The 24,220-nt window shown below is 32.1% G+C and overlaps 2 protein-coding genes across 2 annotated transcripts; both read right to left on the minus strand.

The window, feature by feature from the left end:
* Positions 1-136: 136 nt before the first annotated feature.
* Positions 137-4,084, minus strand: LOC145322506 (uncharacterized). The gene is made up of 4 exons (XM_080164540.1): positions 3,847-4,084; positions 2,586-2,699; positions 1,509-1,624; positions 137-1,108 (listed from the first exon to the last, which is right to left on the minus strand). Exons 1-4 carry the CDS (start codon positions 3,935-3,937, stop codon positions 833-835), a joined length of 597 nt encoding a protein of 198 aa, XP_080020666.1. The 5' UTR covers positions 3,938-4,084; the 3' UTR covers positions 137-832.
* A 12,672-nt stretch (positions 4,085-16,756) lies between these two features.
* Positions 16,757-22,173, minus strand: LOC145322508 (uncharacterized). The gene is made up of 2 exons (XM_080164545.1): positions 21,907-22,173; positions 16,757-18,871 (listed from the first exon to the last, which is right to left on the minus strand). The coding sequence occupies exons 1-2, from the start codon at positions 22,091-22,093 to the stop codon at positions 18,402-18,404; spliced, it is 657 nt and encodes a 218-aa protein (XP_080020671.1). The 5' UTR covers positions 22,094-22,173; the 3' UTR covers positions 16,757-18,401.
* Positions 22,174-24,220: the final 2,047 nt, after the last annotated feature.

Raw genomic sequence — 24,220 nt, forward strand, 5'->3', positions numbered from 1 at the left:
TTTCAGAAAATGTTAATAAAAAACAAAATTAAGAGCAACCTAAAGCTACTCTAGCATAGTAAATAGTATTTTCTTTGTTAAATTTTTTGTCTGATTTAAAACGTTTTTGGGTTTCATTACAAAAAATGTTAGTAAATAAACAGCTTTAACAAAATAATGTATTTATTTATCTTGAATACAATATAAATATTCTTCATTATAGGGCTCGATAATTACATAGATTAAATCCATAATTCAGTACGAATAGAATTTTTTAATGTGTTAGATTAATTAATTTTTTTGCACAGATAAATACACCTTAAAACTTTAACATACTAATTATAACAAACGTTAGTTTCATAATACTAATGACTTAAAATTGTTCAACTGCAAAATTACAAATGTTTACAATTAACAACAGCCTCAAAATACATTAATTTAGTAACAATCTGATTAGGCTAATCAATGGTTAAAAAATTTGCATAGGTATATAATATATAGAGTTTAGGATGTTTATTGTGTAATATTTAATTTTTTTTAGATGGAATTTACATTTCTGAAGATTATTTTTTAAACAAAAGAAAATCAGATCTAGTACATGGAAAGATTATGATGAATTTGAAGCACTTAAAACTTTGATGGTATCTAAATGGCTGAATGTATAACGTTAAAAAGTTGTTATAACTGGTATAAAAACGTTTTTTCCTAATGTTTTCTTAAACTTAGCATTTGGCTTCTAGACACCTTTTAGCAACATTTTACCATTAAACGTACAAGATACAGATAATCCTATAGTTTAATCAAAAGTTCCAGCCTTTTTAATCATTTGATTTAGAATCATTAAATTCATTTACTAACATAAATGATGGCATTGCATAGGATTTAGTTTTTCAATAGTTAAACATGTGCGCAAACACCGCGGATTTCGTTTTGTTCTGGTTGTTGTTTTCTTTTCCGCGCATTTGCTGTCTTTGCTTTGATTGTCGTCGTTGTTCTTTAGTTTTTGCGCATTTTTCTGTTTGATATAATCTGCCAATCTGGCGCGAAATATTTGTAGCACGCGGTCAGGCATCAGCTGGAGTTGAACATCAAGGTATTGATTGGGAGTTCTCTTATTGAAATAGTTAACCTTAAATTAAAAGCTAATTAGAAATTTAAGAGAGAAAAACTTGAAAAAAAGGGGAAAATGTTCTGATATTTATACTAGTCCCCAAAGTTTTTTATAATATTTTCTTATTCGTAAGCCAGATAACTTTAAGAACTTTTAATAGATTTTGATTAGTTGATTCTTTAAGTTGAGTACTGTCCAAACCTTTCAACCATTAATTTCAATCAACAAAAGAGGGTATTTTGTGTTTCTTCATTGGGAATTTACATCAATTTATTGGTCATTGTCTTATCCCTTTAGATCCCTGGAAAAAGTACTGTAGTTAGAATGTATTTCAAATGCCTTTAATAAAGATTAGCCTTTGAAGGACTATAGAAAATACCCAACTCCTAAGAAGCTGTGCTAATAAAAATTAGAATACCTTTCCCATAGGTTTAAGCCTTGCTCCAAGAGTTTTTTCTTCATCAGGATATTGCAATGATTGCTCTGGAGGCAAATCAACCACTTCTGGTCTTTTTGATAACTCTTTGTATTCCTCTAAATAAATTATAAAACTAATCAGAAATTTAATTAATTTTTATTAAATTATTAAGGTTATTATTAATACTTGACATGAAAGGTACAAAAATTAAATAAACAAGGATTGTAACCTCCATCCAAACAAAGCTCATTAAATTATAGGGTATCATAATATGAATGAAGACTAAACAAAACTTCGATCTTAAATTTGTTTGAAGCCAATATGACTTGATTATTAAATTGTTTTGATCATCTCAGGAATCATTTGTTGATATGCTTATCATGTAAAAACATAGGTGTAATAGTTATTTCTCGCATCGTATTATAAACAGCTTTCCTTGGATATAGAATTTACAATTATGAGATTAAAACTAGTTTTTTTAGCCCCGAGGTGCCGAAGGCACTGGCTAAAAAAACTGGTTTTAATCTTATGATTTTACATTTTTATATTCGTAGAAAGCTGGATATAATACGACGCTAGACATAGTTTTTTCGTATGGATGAGAACCGGTTCCTATCCACCAGATTCGAATGAATACGAGAAAAATTGTAAAAAATATCATTTTTCGAAATGAACAGAACTTGTGGTAATGTTAGTACCTATTTGTTAAAAATAAAACTTTCAGCGAAGTTTGAAATTGATAGGATGATTCTGATTTGTATCAATAGTAGACCCAAAATGTAGAAAAAGTTTTTTTTCCAGAATGGCTTCGAAACCAATAAATATCCGCTAGATGAAAACCGGTTCTTAGCCATATTAAAAAATCCTATAATGCATCGTCGTATCACGTACAGACAATAAAAATTATAAAAAAAATAATAACAGTTTTGCTAATCCAGGCCTGCTGCCCCTTGTGGCTAACAAAACTAGTTTTAATATTAAATTATAACTTTTTATTTTAATACCCGCGGAAAGCTAATAATAATACGATGCTATAAATAACTATTTATTCACCTGCACAAAATTTGTATTTCCTACCTGTAAGATATTTGATAGGTATTTTGGATAGGAATTTCCCCCAAGATGGACCATAATATTGTCTGTCACCCTCACTCTCAACAGTTGAACCATAATTAACAAATGAAGAGAGACCTAAATTAAAGTTAATTTTATTTATCAAATAAGAATAACTTGTTTAATGAACTCTATCTATAATACAAAGTAGAACGATGTCTGTCCGTCCGTCCCTTAAGATCTCGGTAACCACTGAACCAATCGAATTCTACTCTTCAGGGAATATACCTACTGGTCCTGTGGTGGTTTTAGGCTATTTTCTTGGGGGGTGGGACAACCCTAACCTCCCCAAAAACAAAAAATCCCCCCCCCATTTTTTTTTGTAGATGATTTCCTTGGTCCTTTTACGTATTTCGCCAAAAAAAATTTTTTTATCACCTCTTGGGGCTTCGCCCCTAGAGGCTATGGGCGAAGCCGCTAGTCTATAATATAAAGTAGTAGTCTGTCTGTCTGTCTGAAGCTTAAGATCTCAGTAACCACTGAACCGATTGGGCTCTACTCTTCAGGGAATATACCTATTGCTCCTTTGATGATTTTAAGCTATTTTCTTGGGGGGGTGGAACACCCCCAACCCCCCCAAAAATGAAAAATACCCCCCCCCCCACCTAACAATTTTTTTTTCTTTTTAAAACTAGAAATTAAAAAGTGGGGTCGACTACCCCCTACCCCCCCAAAAAAAATCTCTCCCCCAAAAGGCTAGGGGCGAAGCCGCTAGTATTATTAAAAGTAGTACGTTTATTTTGTATGTAGCTTACTGATTGAGTATTCCATTTTTATGGAAGCTTATTATAGGTCCATAAATAGGTTTAGGCTATTTTATTTTTATATTTAAGTTTAATTTTAGGCTATTTTACTTTTTTGTCTTCTCCATCAAATACAGATGCTAGGAGCGCAGCCACTAGTATTACAAAGCAAAATACTAATTGTATTTAAACTTTATTTCATTTAACAATTAAACAATCAGTAAAATGTTAAATTAAAAGAATCGTTGGGTTAAATAGCCGTATGTCCTCACCCTGTGTCCCTGTGCCGACGTTCAATGGGGTCTTTGAATATCAGCCAATAGCGTCACAAATATACATACAGCCAAGTAACTATAAAAGAATCAGAAAGCAATTTACTAGCAGACTTAAAAGTTTCTCAACACTAGATCCAGGTAGTTATCTGTATTTTATATATGTACTAATTACATTTATTGGTGAAATGATTAGTTTAAAAGGTATACCTGGGGTAAATCTAGCCTGAGCTGGCAGGATGATACAACAGGAGATGCAAGCTATCCAGGTGACATGACAAGGTATCAACCACTGAACCATCCTCTACAATCCTTCACCAAGGACTGACACAATATGTTTACAATTTATCTTCTTATATGCACCAAAATATTATGGTCCTAAGAGGTGAAGGGGTGAGATATTCATTGTTCCCCTGGTTGTGGTGGCAGGGAGCAGTTAGATATCATACTTGTAATTTTTCTCTGACCATTATATCTCATCTTCTCTATATCACGCTTTGCTTTTATGAAATCAAGATTTTTGGGAATTTCAAACAATTTTATTACTTGTCATTGAACTAGGTCTCCCAGTACCTTGTACAACAAAAATGTTATGTCTTTTGGAAATATTTTAGTTTAATTAAGATATAAAATAAATGGTGAACTTTGCAGGAGGGTCAAAACATTCTTGGGGAGGGTGAGGTATGCCAGGAAATAGCTTAAAACCAGCATAGGATATCTAAAAAGCTTACCTGAATAGTACAATTGAAGAAGACCCACAATTTTCAAGGTCTTTAGCTTCAGACAAAAAAACTTACTACTTTATATAATTGGATATCCCCCTCCCCCCTACAATTTTTTTCAATATACTACAAAAACTTTTAGAACTATATTAGGTTTATAACAAAATTGTGGGGTGGCTAGGCACCCTTAAAGGTTTTTGGAGGAAATTTTTAGTTTTGATATCCCCCCCCCAAAAAAAAAACTTGAACGTCCTTTTTTATGATATAACAAAATGTCTCTTTTATATTAAAGCATGTTGTGGTATCTTTAACTAGTCTTCCCTTCCTGTATCAAGAATTTCCCCCCGCCTTAATTTTCTAATCCCATTTCTATAATTTTATTCTCATCCAATTTTGTTATTTTTATTTGCCCTCGTAGCTCCTAGTAGTAATATGTTCTCTCTTATTTACACATATCAATGGTGCTTTCACAATACTGTCAAAATTTGAAATAAAATAAGAAAAGTAGAATTATCTATAATACAAAGTAGAATGATGTCTGTTCGTCCGTCCGTCTGAAGGTTAAGATCTCAGTAACCGGTGTTCCGATTGGTCTTGCTCTACAGGAAATAAATGATACTGGTCCTGTGGTCGTTTGAAGCTAATTTGTTGGGGGTAAGAGAGGGTGGGAAGGAAAACCCCACCCTCAAAAAAATACTTTTATATTTTCTAAATTTGTAGGGGAAAATCCCTCGATGCTAGGGACGAAACCACTGGTATACAAAAAAAGTGATAAGTTTAGTTTCGTTTTTTTACCTCAAAAAGTTTTGGTATATAAATATTTAAAAATGGATACATCAATAGCTTTTGTGAATTAGTTGACTTTTATTCTGCTAAAATGATAATTAAACAATTGCTGCAATGAAAAAGCCTCCGTTGTCTGACCTCTACATAATTTATAAAATAAGCAGCGGATAAATTGAACAACGGAGATATCAGAGAAAAGCGCACGGAAATAAATAAAATAAATTCTTTAAACGATTTTTAAGCAATGAATGTACATTTAGAGTATACCGTATCATATTATGGCATGTTAAAATTTTGTTTATCGATTTCAAACTTTACATGATGATTCCTGAAGTAGTTAGGTACAATTTTAGAGAGTATGTAAAATGTATTTTTAAAAACCCTTAGATTAGGGGTGCTGCCACTTTTACCACTAGCAAAAGTACAGCCACTGTGTTTTTGACAAATATTGGGTGTGTTTTTGTCAATTTCGTTTTTAGCTGTATTTTTGGCAATATTTTTTTATCCACTGTCAAAATTACACATTTCCGCTGTCATAAACACAGTTTTACTGTCAAGTTCACACCCTTGAAATTCAAGTATGCTGTCAAATTCACAGTTTTGATGACAGAAATACACCTACTTTTAAATTAATACTAATTATAAATATTTTGACCAAGTTGTTAAAACTTATAACTATTAATAATGGTTAAATCAATCTACTAATTGTTTAGAACAAAGCCATGTTTAAATGAAAGATTAAATAGATGAACAACAGGATCTATAATACTTGGCATAATTTCTTTTAAAAGTTTAGTAGAAATATTGTCAGGTCCACAACTTAGTTTAGGTTTTAGTTTATTGAGAGTAGAAACAATTATTTGAGGGTTGATTTTTTGAAAGACAAAAGGTAGTCATTAAAATCATTTTCGCAAAATGGAATTTCATCTGCTAGACTGGGACTAACATTAATAAAATAATTGTTAAAACCTTTACAAATATCTTTAAAGTTTTATCATCAGAAAAAATATTTGGGATAAAATGCGTTTTTTATTCTTGTTAGTAAGTTGATTAATTGTAGACCAAGTTTTTTTCATGTTAGATGAAAATTCATTGAATTTAGAAAAAAATACTCTTTTTTGGCTTTCCTAACTGCAGATTTATAAATATCATTTGCAATGATCTATTGCTATCAACGGTTTTATCTATAAATTTTTGTCTTAATAACATTTCTTTTTTCTTTCTTAGGTTTAGTAAAGCTGATGACATCCAGGGATTTTGGGGGATAACTCTTTTGTTGGGTTTTAAAGTTTTAAAAGGGAAAATTTTTCAAAGTTTTCATTGATAACATTAGAAAAGTTTTCAAATGCACTCTCTGAATTATTTGAAATTAATTCTATATCATCATCAAAGCCCTATAATAACAGATAAGTTTAAATTTTACTGTTAAAAAGTGCCAATTTGGAAAATTAATTTTATAAGTTATACTATTGAACAAAGTTTGGAGTGGAATGTACCAGTATTTATAAACTTTATAGATTTCTCCAAGGCATTTGACAGCATTCATAGGGACTCCTTATGGAAGATCGTTAGAAGCTATGGTATACCTGATAAACTTGTTAGACTGATCAAAACCTTTTATGAAAACTACGAATGCTTTATTGCACTAGACAACAATAAGTTATCAGACAATTTCAATATAACAACAGGAGTGAGACAAGGATGTATATTGGTAAATGGTTTTTTACTTTTTAATGTAATGTATTATCTTGATTTTTTGATTGATGATTCAAAGGTTGAACAGGTAGCACACAGGTCTCCTTAACAAAACCTTAGATTAAAAAAATCTCTAAAGAAACGGACAACGGGGCCTTCAAATAGGGTACAGTGGTGGTCAGAATCCGTTGGAGATTAAATCTTAGCTGCTCCTTCTTGCCAGATATTGCAATTTGAAGTTTTGTGGTAAAAATGCCTAAAATTACAAGAATTCCAAGGATATATGCATAAGTGAAAACCTTAATTCATCAAATAAAAAGGGTGAGTTTAACATTTGAGGAGTTTATATGTCTCTGCATATGTAAACGACACAGTCCCTCCCCATTTAGAAAATTTTAATACTTGAAAGAAATTATTTAATGAAAAAGGTACATTGTCCAGTTTACAACTTTAAGCTAGATGCTGTTACCCTGTAACCAGTAGAGATATTTTCAATCCAAGTTTACATATAGCTTAAGTAAATTTTTAAAATACTCTCAACACCCCTCCCCCTTCTTCAACCCCCCCTTGCAACCCATAAATTTTAAGTGGAAGAGGATGGGCAAAGTAATAGTATTATGTTTTACTCAAAACTACTTGAAGTATTTTGAGAAAAATTATATGTAAGATTCTGAGGCCCAAAGTTTCTGGAAATATTGTTGACTACCCCTTCCCCCCCCCCCCCTCCTAATGAAATCTAATTAGATGGCGGTGAAGAGGCAGTTGAGTTCTTTAGATATCATTAGAGAAATATATAAGCTTTAGTACTTAAACTTTAGTAGGCATCAAAATCTCTTACAAATATTGCTGCTCCCAACCCCCTCCCCAATGGAAAATACTCGGTAATATCCTCTTAGAAATTTTTTTTCAATTTTGAAAATTCAGTACACCCCCCCCCCCCAACAACAACAAACAACAAACAAAATTGAAAAAAAGATTCTAATAAGAGAATATCAAATACTCTTGTGTTACTTTGAAATCACTGAATTTTGGATTTAAGCTTTTCAGGATACTTGTTACTTTTACAAATATTGCTGAATCCCCCCCCCACCCCTCCCTCCATCTGTTGGTAATAGTGGCTAGTGGCATAGGTAAATAATATTGTATATTATTTAGAAACCTCTGGAGATATTCAGAGTTAATATTTTAACTTATATAGGCCCATATTTACTTTTATAAATATCTATTCCAACTACAACCCTCCCAATCTAATACACTTATTTTGCTGCATAATCTCATCCAACCTATTGGAAAAGAAATATTGTCAACCCATTGCTCCTTCCCCAAACATTGAAAAGGTAATACATATAAAGCAATTTGGAAATCTAAAAGCTTTATTCCAAAGTTTGCTTCTTATTGCTTTAGTGGTTCCTTAGTAAAACACAGGTGGTGAGGTTGTAAGGAGGGTACCTGTAGGGGGAGGGCAATCAATATTTCAATATTTTTTTATGGGGGTAGAGGAAATTGAGCAGCAATATAATTTTTCTGGATTGGGTTGGTTCAGGTTGGGGAAAGGTCAGCAATATTTGTTCAAGTATGAAGTAATTATGGACCTACTAAAGTTTAAATCCAAAAGCCCTCTACATCTTAAGTAATCTCAAAGTAAATCACAAGGGTATTGCTGTACTCCCTTCTATTACTTAATAGGAGGAATGGGGGGGGGGGGGGCAAGATTGTAAAGCAATAGGGAGGGAAAGGGAGGTTGGAGGGAGGTTTCAGCGTAAAAGTTACTTTTAACTTACCAAAGCATATCTTAAAGGTTTGCTTTGCTGCTATAATTCTAGTGGTTTCTTAGTAACACACCATAGTATTGCCCTTTCAACTGCAATCCCCCCCCCCTTTCTCTCTTTACAAAATGTTATGTTTTTGATTTATGAGGGGAGGGGAAGAGGTCAGCAATATTTGTAAAAGTGCTTTGGGTCCCACAACAATACAAATCCAAAAGCTTATATAAATCTCTAATAGTTTCTTAAGTTTGGAATGATATTCTGCCAACATCCCCCCCCCCCACCCAATTATGTTAGGACAAGGAGGGGAGAAGGTGGTAAACATAATTTCTACAAAATTTTGGCCTAAAAACCTCACATAAAAATTTTCCCACTATACTTCAATTAGTTTTTGAGAAACACATAATAGTATTACTATGCTCCCCCCCCCCCGGCCCCCCCCCCTCCAACCCTAAAGTTTGTAGGTTGTGAGAGTATGGGGGGGGGGGGGCAGAATTACTAAAAGTAACTTGGGCCATATGTAAACTTAAACTGAAGTTTTTCCTACTGGTTCTAGGGTAACAGCCTTTAGGATCAAGTTGTAAATTGGGAAAACCTCTTTAAACTTATAGCACCTTATTTGTTACTCTTATTGGAGTTAAAAACATCACTTATAGTAGTAAAAATTGTTCTAAATGAGAAGTGTGTAGTTTACATATGAAGAGATATCTAAACTCCTCAAATGTTAAACTCACCCTTTTTATTTGATGAATTAAGGTGTTCACTTTTTGCATATATCCTTGGAATTCTTGTAATTTTAGGCATTTTTACCACAAAACTTCAAATTGCAATATCTGGCAAGAAGGAGCAGCTAAGATTTAATCTCCAACGGATTCTGACCACCACTGTACCCTATTTGAAGGCCCCGTTGTCCGTTTCTTTGGAGATTTTTTTTAAATCTAAGGTTTTGTTAAGGAGACCTGTGAGCATGCAGTAAACGAAGAAAGAAGTAAAAAATGTTGGACGTCAATACCAAATATCCTGAATTTTGGCTAATCAACGAAATATTTGCTCAGATTTCGAAACTTAATATTGTTTTTTTTAAGTTTGGCCACTCTATGTTTGGCCATGTTCGTTTGTCTGTCTCATTTATTTTATGAATGCATTCATCCTTTATGTTAATCCATTAAATCAACGAATTTATAGCCAACCAAAACCATTTCACGACTGTAATTGAAAAAATAAAACAGTCTAGATCCATCCAAATAGGTTCAATAGTTGAAATCTAAGGCTACGGACAAAAAACAATCATATTAGGTATATTAAAATATAACCTTATGTATTACAAATTTTGATTACATAGAGAGTATGACGACATTTAAAAAGGTAAATCATTTGGCAAAACTGAGCTAGAACTAAAGACCCTTGTCAAAAATGTTATATCGCCATTGAAATTATATCGATATACAATGTCAATGGTATATGTAGGCTATATTACTATAATACAGTGTGTTTTGTTGTTTTTTAATTGTCTTAAAAATGAATAAAAGGCATTTAACATTAAATTCTAATAACTATAAGTGGGGTATAATTGCTGTCAAAAAAAGTCCCCATACAAACACACTGTATAAAGTGGTCATAGCTGACAAATTATCGACATAGAGACAATTTTTAGTTCGACACTACGGCTTAATTAAAAAATGGCCTTGGTCGACATTATATAACATTTAAACGACATTATAACTACTTCCTTTCGTTGACATTGATAGCAAATAATTTGATACACATAGCTTTACTTGCCAAACGATAAGCAACAAATCCTAGATAAGATTATTATTTCCAATTTTAAAACTTTTCAAATTAAATAAATCATCTAGAGAAGAGAGCAAGCAGGCACCCTGTTATTTACAGTTATGCCACAGGTTTGTTAACATTACTTCGAAAGATTTTTTAATTGAGACCTGGATTTAAAGTGTGTTACCTTTTTATATGTTACATTATTATTTTGCCACAACTTGGTCAAAAATGCTAACAAATCAGACATTTTTCGACCGAAGATACTCAAATGGTTCCCTTACAAGCCCAATAAATCAGTTCTAAGATATCTTTATATTTCAAGGAAAATTGATGAAAATACCATAAAAAGGCAAATTCTGGTGTTACCTTTTATATGCACAGATACCATAAAATCAACAGAAAAAATACTTATTTTTACTTTTCCCTCATTTTTAAAGTTTGATTCTATCAAATTGGCTATTCTTGAAGGGATTTATGCATTGATTATACTGCAACATAATATTGGGTAGAAATTAATGTATTTCTAAGAAAGAAAATTTTGAAAATAAGAAATTCGACCTCTATCACTTCAGAGAACAGCTGCTAACCTCAAGTTGACAGGATGTAGTTTAATACTTGTGTTAGCAATAATATTTAGCCCTAAAAGTAAAACAATAAGTTTTTTAATATGGTAAGAAAATGATAATCTAAATCTTAATTTTTGGGATGATGATCTGAAGGACGCTCTTACTGGTGGTGATGATGACCCAGATGGTATCCAAGTACATGAGCGTTATGACAACTCTTCTATTGAACTATGGTCTGATTTTTGTATTTGTAGCAGCCTCCAATTAAAAGTTGTAACAAGAAATATAAGCATCTTTTAAAAACTACTGTAGTTAACTTATGAATTGGAGAATTTGAAACCATGATTGTATGTTTTCGGATTTCTCTTGATTGGAGAATGCTACAAATACAAAAATGGGACCATAATTTAATAGATAAGTAATTAAAAAGCTCATGTATTTGGATACCATCTGGTTCATCATGACCAAGAGCATCTTTAAGATCATCATCCCCAAAATTAAGATTTAGATTATCATTTTTTTACTATATTAAAAAACTTTTTGTTTTACTTTTTGGGCTAATAATTATTGCTTATAAGTATTTAACTACATCCTGTCAACTGGAGGTTGGCAGCTGTCCTATGAAGTGATAGAGGTTGAATTTCTTATTTTCCAAATTATTTTTCTTTGAATTACATTAATTTCTACCCAATATAATTATGTTTCAGTGTAATCAATGCATAAATCCCTTCAAGAATAGCCAATTTAATAGAATCTTTAATTTAATAGAAACTTTAAAAATGAGAGAAAAGTAAAAATAAGTATTTTTTCTGTTGATTTTATGGTATCTGTGCATATAAAAGGTAACACCAGAATTTGCCTTATTTTAGTATTTTCATAAATTTTTCTTGAAATATAAAGATATCTTAAAACTGATTGAATGGGCTTGTAAAGAAACCATTAAAGTCCCTTCGATCAAGGTCTGATTTGTGAGCATTTTTGACCAAGTTGTGGCCAAATAATAATAAAACATAAAAAAGGTAACACACTTTATATTCCCAGCATGTAAAACAAATAACCCGCGACCATGGCTCAACACGTAGCGCATCCGCTCGTCGTCGGGAAAGCGATAGGTTCGAATCTCGGTCTGACACCGCGTCATAACTAAAAATAAAGTTTAAAATGGTTCCTACTGCTGCTATGTCAGATGCGCGACATAAATATTAACAGTAGTTACAGTAGGGCGAATGCCTTGGCCCGAAACAGGCGCCACTTAATACAATGCACAAAGGTCGTGCAATCAAAGGGTTAGGTGTTGAAACCTTAGCGCGATTGAGCGCGTAACATTCAATTCAAAATGCAGAGTATGTAAAAAGGTGACGTGGAGAGGACTTGTACCCGAAGCGTCACCACGCCCCTAGAGTCAATCAATCAATGTAAAACAAATATTTTTGTATACTTAGATAGGCAGATCAAAGACAAACAACCAATCCACGACAATATTATTATTCTGGATATTGAAACTTTTCAAGTCCGTCCGTCCGTCCTTATAGAGGTCTCTAGTGCTTTTTTCAAAACTAATAATTTAAGAATACGAACAATATATATATATATATATTATATATAAAAGATTAATTTAATAATATTTTTCAACAAATTTTTTCTTTAAGGAATGACAGATCTATCCTAACTATAGTAAATCTATGATTTAAAATATTAGAAAAAACTATGTTAATACGAAGAACATGTTTTCATTCATTCAGGAAATATAACTAGGAAGTGCGATGGTTTTACATTTGAAAGAGAATCTTATTCATTTCATCCAAAATATACCACTTCCTACGAACCCTCATAATAACCTTAAACATTTTAGATGTAAATTTACTCTACAAATAGGTTTTTTTTCTTGAAGAGGTTCATTAAGTAATTGGTATTTCTTTACCTTTCCTTCATCTATAATACAAAGTAGCTTGATGTCTGTCCGTCCGTCCGTCTGTCTGTCTGTCTGTCTGTCCGTCCGTCTGAAGCTTAAGATCTCGGTAACCACTGAACCGATCGGATTCTACTCTTTAGGGTATATACCTATTGGTCCTGTGGTGGTTTTAAGCTATTTTCTTGGAGGGTGGGACACCCCCAACCCCCCAAAAAACAAAAAAAAACACCCCTCCATTTTTTTTTCTTCTTTTTTTATCTTTTTTTTTTTTTTCTTCTTTTTTTTTTCTTTTTTTTTCTTTTTTTTTCTTTTTTTTTTCTTTTTTTCCCCTTTTTTTTCCTTTTTTTTTTTTTTTTTTTTTTTTTTTTTTTTTTGCTTAAGGTTTCCTTGGTCCTTTATGTTTTGTAGAAGAAAATTGGTTTGATCAAAACTCTTGGGGCAAAGCCCCTAGAGGCTAGGGGCGAAGCCGCTAGTTATCATATAAAAGTAAAAGGATATCTATCAGTCTATCTGTTTGTACCTAAGGATCTTGCTAACCATTGAACCGATTTGGTTCTCCGTTACAATGTAGCTTCTCATAGGTCCTTGGAAGGTTTATAACTATTTTTGTGGAGAATACCACCACCCTCCTCAGCGAAATTGCCAGCAGAAATTATTTTTTTATTTTTTTCTTCTTTTTCTAATATTTAAATTGGGAAGGGGGTCTCCCTCAATTGTACCTAAAGGCCTCTAGAAGCGTTGTTGCTAGTAATAAATAATTGGTCATTCAAATAGTTTATGCAGCTTTGTTGTCCATGGATTTAATCATAATTGTTAATATATAAATGTTATTTGTTAACCTTGGTAATATAAATAAAAGGTTAAATTTATTAGTAAATTTCTCCAAAAATGCAAAAGGAATAAACATTTATTTCCGTACCAGTGAATAGTTTAATTTTCTCGTATTCATTCGAATCCGGTGGATAGGAACCGGTTCTCATCCATGCGAAAAAACTATGTCTAGCATCGTATTATATCCAGCTTTCTAAGAATATAAAAATATACAATCATAAGATTAAAACCAATTTTTTTAGCCCGTGCCTTTGGCAGTACGGGGCTAAAATAATCTGGTGTTAACCTTATAATTGTACAATGTACATTCTATATCCGCGGAAAGGTGTTTATAATACGATGCGAGAAATAACTATTCTAGTATGGCTTTGAAATTCATTTATATCAGCAGGATTAGAACAGGTTCTCAGCCATACTGAAAAATCATGTACATCATCGTCTTACAGAAAATTTTCCACGAATTTCTTGGAGTGTTTAAATATTCTCTCAATTTTTTTCTTTGTATGAAAACTAGGGTTGGGCCAGATATCCGGCCGGTTAACCGGCCATTTTCAATATCCGGCCGGATATCCGGCTCTATAATTTTTTATACTTTACACCAAAAATCTCTGCTTTTTAAAATCTTAAATGGCTATAATTTTCTTATTATTGAAGCTAGAAGAACATTTTTTCTGAATAAGTTTAACTTTATGTAAATTTATATAAGATTTCTGAAGAAATTTTTTTTTACTACTTTAATATCTGGTAATTTGGCCGGTTATCCAGCCGGATATCCGGCAATTTGGCCGGATAACCGGATATTTGCCGGATATCCGGCGTTGGCCGGATATCCGGCCGGTTACCGGATATCCGGCATTTGAAATCAGCCGGATATCCGGTATCCGGTATCCGGCCAAAAAAGTATCCGGCCCAACCCTAATGAAAACTTAACATCAAGTAATAATCGTTTCAGAGCTTCGCTGTTAGGGATGTTGTCATCCTTGTTGTTTTATGTCTTACTTAAAAGATTGCTTTTGAAAATGTTACTTAGTTTGTTAATGCTTCGCTACTTATTGACATGATTGTTCTTATTAAAACATTTTAGATGATGCCCTTGGGTCCTTAATATTCAGATTAGATTCTCTTGAAAGATTTAGGATCCTTACAAAACTGAAAAATACCAGGGATCTTAAGGATAAGACAATGGAAGAAAAAATAATGTACATCTCTAATGATCAGCCCTTGTAGATTAAAATTTCGATACTTCTAGTTTCCCACTAACCAATGAAAATTCAGTAAAAGTGCACAAAATTTTGACCCAACTAAAAAACTTTGTTGTAAAACTTTGGGTACCTTTGCAATTTACAGTCCAATGTCTCCTCCCCTCCTTGGAAAACACAGTTTTTTTTTATGGGAAAAATCTTTTATAATTAATTGTAAGATACATTATCTCACAAAAAATATACACTTTTTCTTAATTATCAATTAGATCTAATTAAACAAAATAATAGAAACGTTGTACTGTTAAACAGCTGTGTTATTAACTCTTTACAGTCGGGCCCTTTGCCGCACCTTGACGCTAGAAGAACAATTTTTTCCAGAAAATGTTTATCTTTATGTAAATTTTACATTAGAAATATCAAAATATAAATTTCCGCGGCCGCAGCTGTACTTGGCAGCTGCCAGCCGCCGCAGTCGGCGGTCGGCGGGAAAACGGCGGCGGATCTTTATGAAATTTTAATACGTTATGTAGACATGTAAGAAAAGCTTAAGTTTAAAATTTGAAGTCTCTAAGTCAAAAATTGCGGCCACAGGAGCCTTTTAAAGATTTCTGAAGACCTCGAGGATCAGGACCAGCAGGATCATACCTGGAACCTGAAAGTGACTTGAACACCTGTATTTCATATAAGGATGTACTACTAGAGGATATTTTAGTATTTTGGGATGATAAAATGCTTTGTTTTAGTCAAAAAAATATTTGTGCTCTTTACCTGGATGACCCTGCCAGGTTTGCTGGCATCCTGTGCCCGCCAGGATGGAGATATTCAAAAAATTCCAACTCTCAGTTAAGTGTCATACCCAAACTTAAAAAGTCACGCAGTTTGGGCTCTTTATCTTTCACGCACAGAAAATGAGATAGGAAAAACCAGATGGGGGGGGGGGGGGGCGTTAAACCCCCCCCCTCGACCGTTAAGGGTTAACATATTGATGTAGTCTGTACAAAAAATTTTTTTCTTCTACTATTGGGGTTTTAAGTTCGGAGTTAATTTTCATATGCATCATGAATTCTAATTTTGACCCCTGAGTTTTGAATCTAAGTTTTGAAGAAAAAAAGATAGTTTTTGTTTTTCATTCATTCAATTTTGTCACCCCTTTCTGTTAAATTGTAAATAAAAATAAATAGGTATGTAATTGATTAAAACCATTAGATATGTCTTAGAAATAGATATATAACTTTTAAAAATGTCCTCGACCTTTAAAATTGATTGATTCAGGAATGGCCTTCAGTATTTAACATGACAATTAATGAGATGCTTGACTAATGGGGGGAGGGGGGGCGTTCCATTAATATCCATATTATGTTGTACAAACTAATGTATATTAACTTTTCGAACTATTTTATATCTACTTAGCTTTATTTATCATAATTGGTGATGTACACCCAATTAGCGTCAATTGTCTTATCCTTTGATTCACTAAAGATCATTTACAATATTGAATGCCAGCATGGATGTTGTGATTCCTGTTACATTTGGACAAGGATGAAAATATCCATAAAATAGGAATCAGTATTTCACAAATCACATGTAGTATATCATACAAGTAATTGTCAAAAAATCAGAATGTAGTAAATAGACGTAAGGACGTTTAAGCTTTTTTGTTTGGGGGAGGGGAAAGGGGTAACATATTTCTGGTAACAATTTTGCTACGGTTTCTAAATCGTACCTAACTACTATAGGAATCATCATACAAAGTTTGAAATCGACAGGACTATTCGAACATGATTAAATAAACGAAAAGAGCAAGGACAGACGTACGGATGGACGCACCTTAATTATAGAAAAGCTTCGCTTTTAAAAACTTGAGTGTTCTATATCTTATATTTATTGTGAAAATAGCTAAATATTTAACAATCAGTATTTACAAATACATAGGAACTCATAAATTACAAATATTCTCATCTAACGGCCGGAAAACCGGTTTTTAAAAACAATTTTAACCGGCCGTAGGATATATGTATATTATATTACAATATATCTTGGAGATCAATTACATATTAAAATACAATAAATTTCTTTTTGGTGACAAAAAAAAAATATTTAAGTATAAACATTTATAAAGATTATTAATACTAAAAATTGTTAAATTAATAAAAATCACAGCATATATGATATTCAGTTTTTATCCGTAATTCTCGGATAATTTTAAGATTAACATTTTTTAGATCTACTTTCCATCGATATATAGGGTGTTTCATATAAAATGTCCTATTTTAATTTTTTAAAAAAGTTATTTATTTCTTCATTTTACAACCTATTAATATGTTATACTACTAAAACTTTTTAGTATCTGAGTGGTTTCCTTCGGCTACCGCCTCCAAGTCGTTAAGACTCAAAAGTACTTTTTGCTTAATGTCTTTTTATAATATTTTATGACTCACCTTGTATTAGCACATAAATAGTACACAAACTTTTTCAGATTAATTTATTTTTTGGAACATTATCATTAAGTATAGATTATTAATTTTTTTCTTCATAATATTTATTTTAACTATAATTTTATGAAAGTATTTTTTACTGGAGGACTGAAAATAATAATTCTTCAGCTTAAAACGGAAAAAAATCTGTAGTATTAAACTAAGAGTGTGAATGTAAAATTTTAATCATTTTGGTATTTTCGACGGGTATTACCCTTTTACCGTCAAAAAAATTCATTATTTTTTGTGTTAATGCTATTTGCTTGTTTAATATTGCCTCTAAAATGGTATTACTGGTGATACTTTTCTTTTTATTTCAGAGAAAAACATAAATGATATTTGTCCATACTGTAGACAGAAAGGAATCTAAAGGGATAAGACAATGGCTGATAAATTGATGTCTATCCCAATAGCGACACAAAAAATTACCCCTTTTTTGTAGATTACAATTAGTGGTTAACACGAAACTTATTGAACCAACCAATCAAAATTTAATATACGTCTCCAAAGTTGTTAAACCAACGAACAAGAAAACGTTATTATGAAACCTTGGGGGACTAGTGTAATAAACGTCCAATGTCCTCTCCCTCCATAAACATAAACAATTTTTGTTGATATTGTAGAAATATATTTTGTGTGTACAGTTAGGAGCACTTTGACTAAAGAAGAGCATGCGATGTCACAGAGGCATTTAAAATCCTCTATATAATTACTGAATATACAGGAATAGTTATTTATCGTCTCGTATTGTAGACAGCTTTCCGCGGATATTAAAATGAAAAATTATAACAATAAAACCGTTTTGTTAGTTACATGAGGCCAAAGTCACGGGCTAACAAAACTAGTATAAATTTTATGATTTTCAATTCAATATTCGTGGAAAATTGTCTAAAATACGATGCTATACATGATTATTCAGTACGGTCAAGAATCGGTTCTAATCCAGCGGATATTAATCGAGGTTTTGAGGCCATACTGGAGACAAGGATAACAACCCCAACATGATTTATCCTTTTGGCATGAAACTGGGCATTATTAGCAGAGCATGTGGCATTGAGCAGGGTGAAGGAGTCCTCGTTTAAGGCATGTGTGCAGGCAGCGAGGGTTCCGCTTGGTCCGCCGCTGACCAATATAATCATCGGTGGGGATGTCGTCTTTATTAATTTCTTTGATATCATTGAAATCTGCTCGTTTGCTCATTTGCCGTTCGTTTTGCGCGTTTTTTGTTTTTAAGTAATGTTGGTCTGTAAGTTCTTGCAGTTGGTCGGTGGTTAAACTTGGATACATCATAATGTCATCAAAATCATTGTCTCCTAGTGACCTATCAGTGTCCCCTTGTGATCTATCCTCGTCGTAATTGTAGGGTTGGAAATTTTTGACAGGGATGGGTTGGTTGGAGGTTAGCGGAGCTCGGCGTAGAGTTATTTGTTCGTCGAGAGATAATCTTTGTACAAATCTGTGAACCCAGCGGAGCATCTTCTCTGCCAGTATTAATTCTTCTTTTTCTGAAAGTAAATCTTTGATTAATTTTATTATTAAAAAGTAGGAATAACGTATATTGTTTCAAATCCAAATTTTGCAACTAAAGAGTATTTGTGTTCAGTGCCTTAGAAAAATGGGGATAGATGTCACAGCTTTTGGCCTACCTATTATATTGACGTCATAGTAGAGGGAAAGAGAAAGGGAAGGGGAAAAGAAACCCCCTAGATAAGATATGGGGTATTGGGTATTTCCTGACTTTAATAGAATAGGTAGGCCAAAAGCAGTAACATCTTCCCCCATTTTTCTAGGGCACTATAAACAGCTACAACAAAAATTAGATGAAAGGCCAGATTTCTGAAAGCATACAAGTTTAAAACATTTAATGATATTTCCACTTTGGCTTTGAAATCGATTAATATCCGGTGGATTAGAACCGGTTTTCAGCAATATTTAAACAAGGATGACAACATCCATAAAAGCGAAGCACTGAAACGGTAGGACAAACGGACATTAACACTTGTATAGTGTCAGAACTGAATAATAATAATATAAATGTATAGGAGTCAAAGCAAAATTGTAAGAAAATTTTGTTGAAAAACTGCTTGATTCAGGATAATGTTTATGGACATACTTACATTTTTAGGACTTGATTATAGAGTTGCTTTGCTTATTACATTATACTTTGTTGTCCCAGGAATCAATATACCAAAATTCAGATCAATCGGATGATTAGATCACATAAAAATTTGTTGTTAAAAAAGTAAAAAATCAACATGTTGAAAATGGACGTACGGACATTTTGGTGATGATTATAGAGTTGCTACGCTTTCAAAATCGTACCTAACTATTAAAGGAATCACCATACAAAATTTGAAATCGATAGGACAATTCTAACATGCCTAAATTAACGAAAAGAGCTATCCGTTACGGACGGACGTACGGACGGACCGACCCTAATTATAGAAAAGCTTCGCTTTTAAAAATCAAATATAGCATCGATTTACAGACAATTTTTCAGGAATATTAAAGTAAAAATCATCTAATCATTTTAATATTTCAGGAAAGTTGTCTATAATACTATAACTAATATTTAGATTACATTTTTATCATTATTTGCGGAAATATTATCTTTATATTAAGTTAAACAGTTTTGATAGTTTGTTTTAATTAAAAGATATTCTGACCCTTATGTTTGATGCCAATGAGATAAAACATAGTCTAATGAGTTTTATTTTTTTATTTACTTTAAATTTTACAAAAAAAAATAGGGTAAGGGGGGGGGGAAGTTTCGGTAAGGGGCTATTCTCGGTAATTTCGACCTACCTTCATTAAATGACCTTTTTCTCCATGTTCTTTTCAAATGACAGAAAAAACCATAAAAGCAAATTTGTTCCTTATTAAATTGCCTACAAAAAAGTACAAAATAAATTTTTTGTGAGATGAATATTAAGGGTACTTATTGGGTCTCAAAGTCGGACGAAAAATTTTTTTTTTCCAAAAATTTTTTAGTAGGTGTGTAAAGATCGACCTACACAAAAATTGGTAAGACCAAAGCTGATCTGAAAAATTTTTTGAACTAGAAATTGCCCGCTTTTTCCAAATCCGTTGAGAGCTTTAAAATCGGGTTAATATTTTTTTCAAAAATGACCAAAGTTGGCGCCGGGGGAAAAATCGGTAATTTCAAAAGAAATTAAAATTCAACTTTTAAGGTCATGTTTTCATGTTTTCTTTTGTCAAATCTATTATTCCATATGGACATTTTAAGAATTAGGCCTAAAAATGAATAGAACAGATAAAAAACAAAAAAAAAATTAATTTTATTTTTTGAATCAAAATTTTGCGAGAAAAAATCAAAATTTCTGGTCCTTTGAAAAAAAAAAATATTTTTGACATAGGAGGAATAGTCCGATCTTTATGAATTTTTTTGTGGTTAATCCCAATCACCTATACTAATTATGATTTGTTACGCTTGTTTGGTCGTTTGGCCTTTTTTCATCGATTTTTTAAGGTTAAAATGTAGTCAAGATTTTTTGCAAAGATGACACTTTTGCTTCAAATTCAATTTTTGAGGTCAATTTTTAATCAATTTTCATGTTTTTTGGGCTAAATCTATAGTTCAATGTGAGCTTTTTTAGGATCAGGCCTAAAAAGTAATAAAATACATTTTTTTCTTATATTAATTTTAAGTTTTTAAAAAAAAAATTTTCGAAAAAAAAAATCGAAAATTCGCGTCTTTCAAAAAAATTCATTTTTAACATAGAAGGAATAGTCCGATCATTATGAAACTTTTTGTGGATAATCCCTATAACCTATACTAATTATGATTATTTATGTTTGACTGGCCGTTTGGCCGTTTTTCATCGATTTTTTTTAGGTTGAAAAAAATTACCGATATTTCCCCCGGTGGTGGGGAAATATCAGTAACTTTTTTGCGGTCAATTTCGGCCAACTTCTAAAAGTCCTAGGATAATGTCCTTTTAGGACCTGATAGTCCTTTCCGTAAGCTTTCTACTGGTCTTGGTTTCATTTGAAAATATTAATATTTACCCCATTTTTTTTCAAAAAAACCGAAAAAAAACGAAATTTCCCCCCCCTTACCCTAATGCTAAAAAAATATTTATAGGTTGTTAAAATCTTTAAATTATTTTTTTATTGCTGTTCAGTTGTACAATTCATACTTTCTGAATCAGCATTTTTGAGAAAAAAATATTCATTTTCCCAACAAATTATTGCAAATGAATCATACATTTCAATAACATGATCAGCAAAAATTGGAATGATACAGCAAAAATGTTCCATTTTGTATTTAAATACTTTTTAAAAACATTAAAAAAAACTTAGAAACCAACAAAATTAACATTATTTAGTCTCTAACTTTTAAACCAATAAAATAGGCAAATAATTAAAGATTATATCACAAATAGTATGCAAATAAAACAAAATATTTAATCTTATTGATTATAATTTCAGCATACTAATTCATTGATATTTATGCCTATTGAGAGATATTTCAATCGTATTTGACATATTTTTACCTAAATATCTAGCAAAATTTTACCTGATATGGGCCTAATATCCACTTTGGACGCTGCCAACTGATGCTTTCCAAGCTGATGATGATGGCCATGTGGGGAATTCCTTGTCACAAAAACGGCGGGGCTGAGCAAGGGCAGGCCACAGGTTACATTCACAACACAGCTCAGAACCACAACAAGAACAAAATTTAACCAGAGGTGTATTCTCATATTATATACTCTAACTATTGTTTATTATTTGTGTGTGTGTGTATGTGTTGAGTAACTACAAGATATTGACTCTTTATTTTAACCTGTTGATGGTATTATTTTATGTGAAATCTCTCTCTTTTTTTTCTCTCCTACTCTATCTACCTTTCACTTCTCTCCTTTTTTCTCATTACACTACACTCTCTCTCTCTCTCTCTCTCTCTCTCTCTCTAATTTGCTCTTATTATTATCTTTGTAAAATCTCCCTTACTCTCATTTAACCCCTTATTACAAGAAAAACTAGGGGGAGGGGGGAGATGGATTACACGGTCCCATGAGATTTTGTGAAAACCATAAACGCATATCACTAGCCGTTGCCCGCATGGTTAAATCCTCGTAGATTTTAGAGTTTTGTCGTGCTTTTTTGTCCGGGCTTATGAGATAGAAAAAAGTACGATTATTTGAAGTTTATCGGATTTTCAGATTTTATAATTATTATTATGTTTGACGTTTTGGATCCCAACATATACGTATCCTTTAATATGAAGTAGCAGGTTAATTTTGTCTGTAGCTTAAGATTTCAATAACTTCTGAACTTATTGAGTTCTCCATTTAAGGGAAGCTCCACATTGGTCTTTGGGTGGTTTTGGGCTATTTCATTTTTTTGGTCTTTGAGTGTTTTTAGGCTTTTTCTTCATTCTAAAAAAACCTAGATGCAAGGGGCGCATTCGCTTATACTGATAAATAAACATTTAACAATGGTAAGATAAAAGAATGTAAAAGAAATAATTAGTAATCTTTAAGTAACACTAGCATATAGGAACTCTGTATTCGATGGAGAGAGAAGAAACTTATAGAGCCTATAAAAATGACGTTATACAATACGAATGACTAATGATAGGCCATCATACGTTTATATTGGCCAATGGTAAAATATACCTGGCCTATATTGGTTATTTGTATTGTATGACGTAATTTTTTATTAGGCACTTTTTGCTGCATCAACATACAATAAGTTTTCCTTTTATACATGTGATAGGAGATTTCCTTTATCATATGACAATTTTCCTAATGTTCAATTTTATAATTATTTTTTAGCGAAGCTGTTAACATTTTGGATTGTTCGTCTGCAGGTTCTTGGTCAATTTATTTTGTTTATGTCAGTTTGCAATGTAAAAGTCGTTCTACTGATTTTAAATATGCATGAAAATTTCTCTAAACATTCAAAAATTTTAAGCCAAACGCTTTTATTTCTTATAATTGTTATTTACTTTGATTTGAAAGAAATGCCCAATCGATTTGAATCTTGCGAAAGTAGAAAAAACAATATTCCAATATCATTTTTATGTTTCCTTATTACAGGAAGGGAGGGGACATTGGGCTGTTTATTACATTAGTCCCCAAAGTCTTATAATAAAGTTTTCTTTTTTATTAGCTAAACAATTGTATAGACTTTTATTGAATTTTTATCGGTTGGTTCATTTAGTTGAGTGTCCAAACGTTTCAACCACTAATAATAATCTACAGTAGTTGCAATTTTGTGAATCATCATTGGGGATGTACATTAATTTATCAACCATCGTCTATCCCTTTATAAGCCTGCCTTATTTATCATAGTGTTTTTCTCTTTTTCCCCCTAAAATTGGATTATTGGAGAAACGGATATTTAGATTAATGATAATCAATTTTAATATTAAAACAAGTATCATGTCGAAAATAAACATTACCCCTCAAAGTCACCAAAGAGGTAGAACTCGACCCCACAAAAATAAAAAGACTTCACCTCACCTCCTAAAACAGTCCTTTTCCCTCATAAAGTTTCCCCAATCACTGCAGTGTGTTCTAACAAGGACAAACAACTTCATCTGTACGGCCAGCTGTTACATCAGTAATTGAAAACAAGGAAGAAGATATCCATAAAAGGAAGCTGTTTATATATAGTGACTAGAAATATGACGTTATACAATACAAATGACAAATGATAGGCTATTACACAATGGCAGGCCAGTATATATTTTTTTCAATTGACCATTAATGGTAGGCCAGTATGAAGTAATTTTTATAGGCGCTTTAAAAAGCTTCCCTTAAAAGTGAAGCTGAACAAATAGGACAGTAAAGAAGCAAAAGCCTAATTCCTATAAATACACT

The sequence above is a fragment of the Acartia tonsa genome, chromosome 6 (genome assembly GCF_053477335.1).
Source record: "Acartia tonsa isolate MP-2025a chromosome 6, ASM5347733v1, whole genome shotgun sequence".
Taxonomy (NCBI): domain Eukaryota; kingdom Metazoa; phylum Arthropoda; class Copepoda; order Calanoida; family Acartiidae; genus Acartia; species Acartia tonsa.

Excerpts from the sequence above, each read along its gene's own strand:
- LOC145322508 (XM_080164545.1), bottom strand. The coding sequence starts at position 22,093 with ATGAGAATACACCTCTGGTTAAATTTTGTTCTTGTTGTGGTTCTGAGC. Across the intron at positions 18,872-21,906 it reads GGATATTAGGCCCATATCAG|AAAAAGAAGAATTAATACTG; the intron begins GTAAAATTTTGC and ends ATTTACTTTCAG.
- LOC145322506 (XM_080164540.1), bottom strand. The coding sequence starts at position 3,937 with ATGGTTCAGTGGTTGATACCTTGTCATGTCACCTGGATAGCTTGCATC. Across the intron at positions 1,625-2,585 it reads ACCTATCAAATATCTTACAG|AGGAATACAAAGAGTTATCA; the intron begins GTAGGAAATACA and ends TAATTTATTTAG. Across the intron at positions 1,109-1,508 it reads GGCTTAAACCTATGGGAAAG|GTTAACTATTTCAATAAGAG; the intron begins GTATTCTAATTT and ends TTTTAATTTAAG.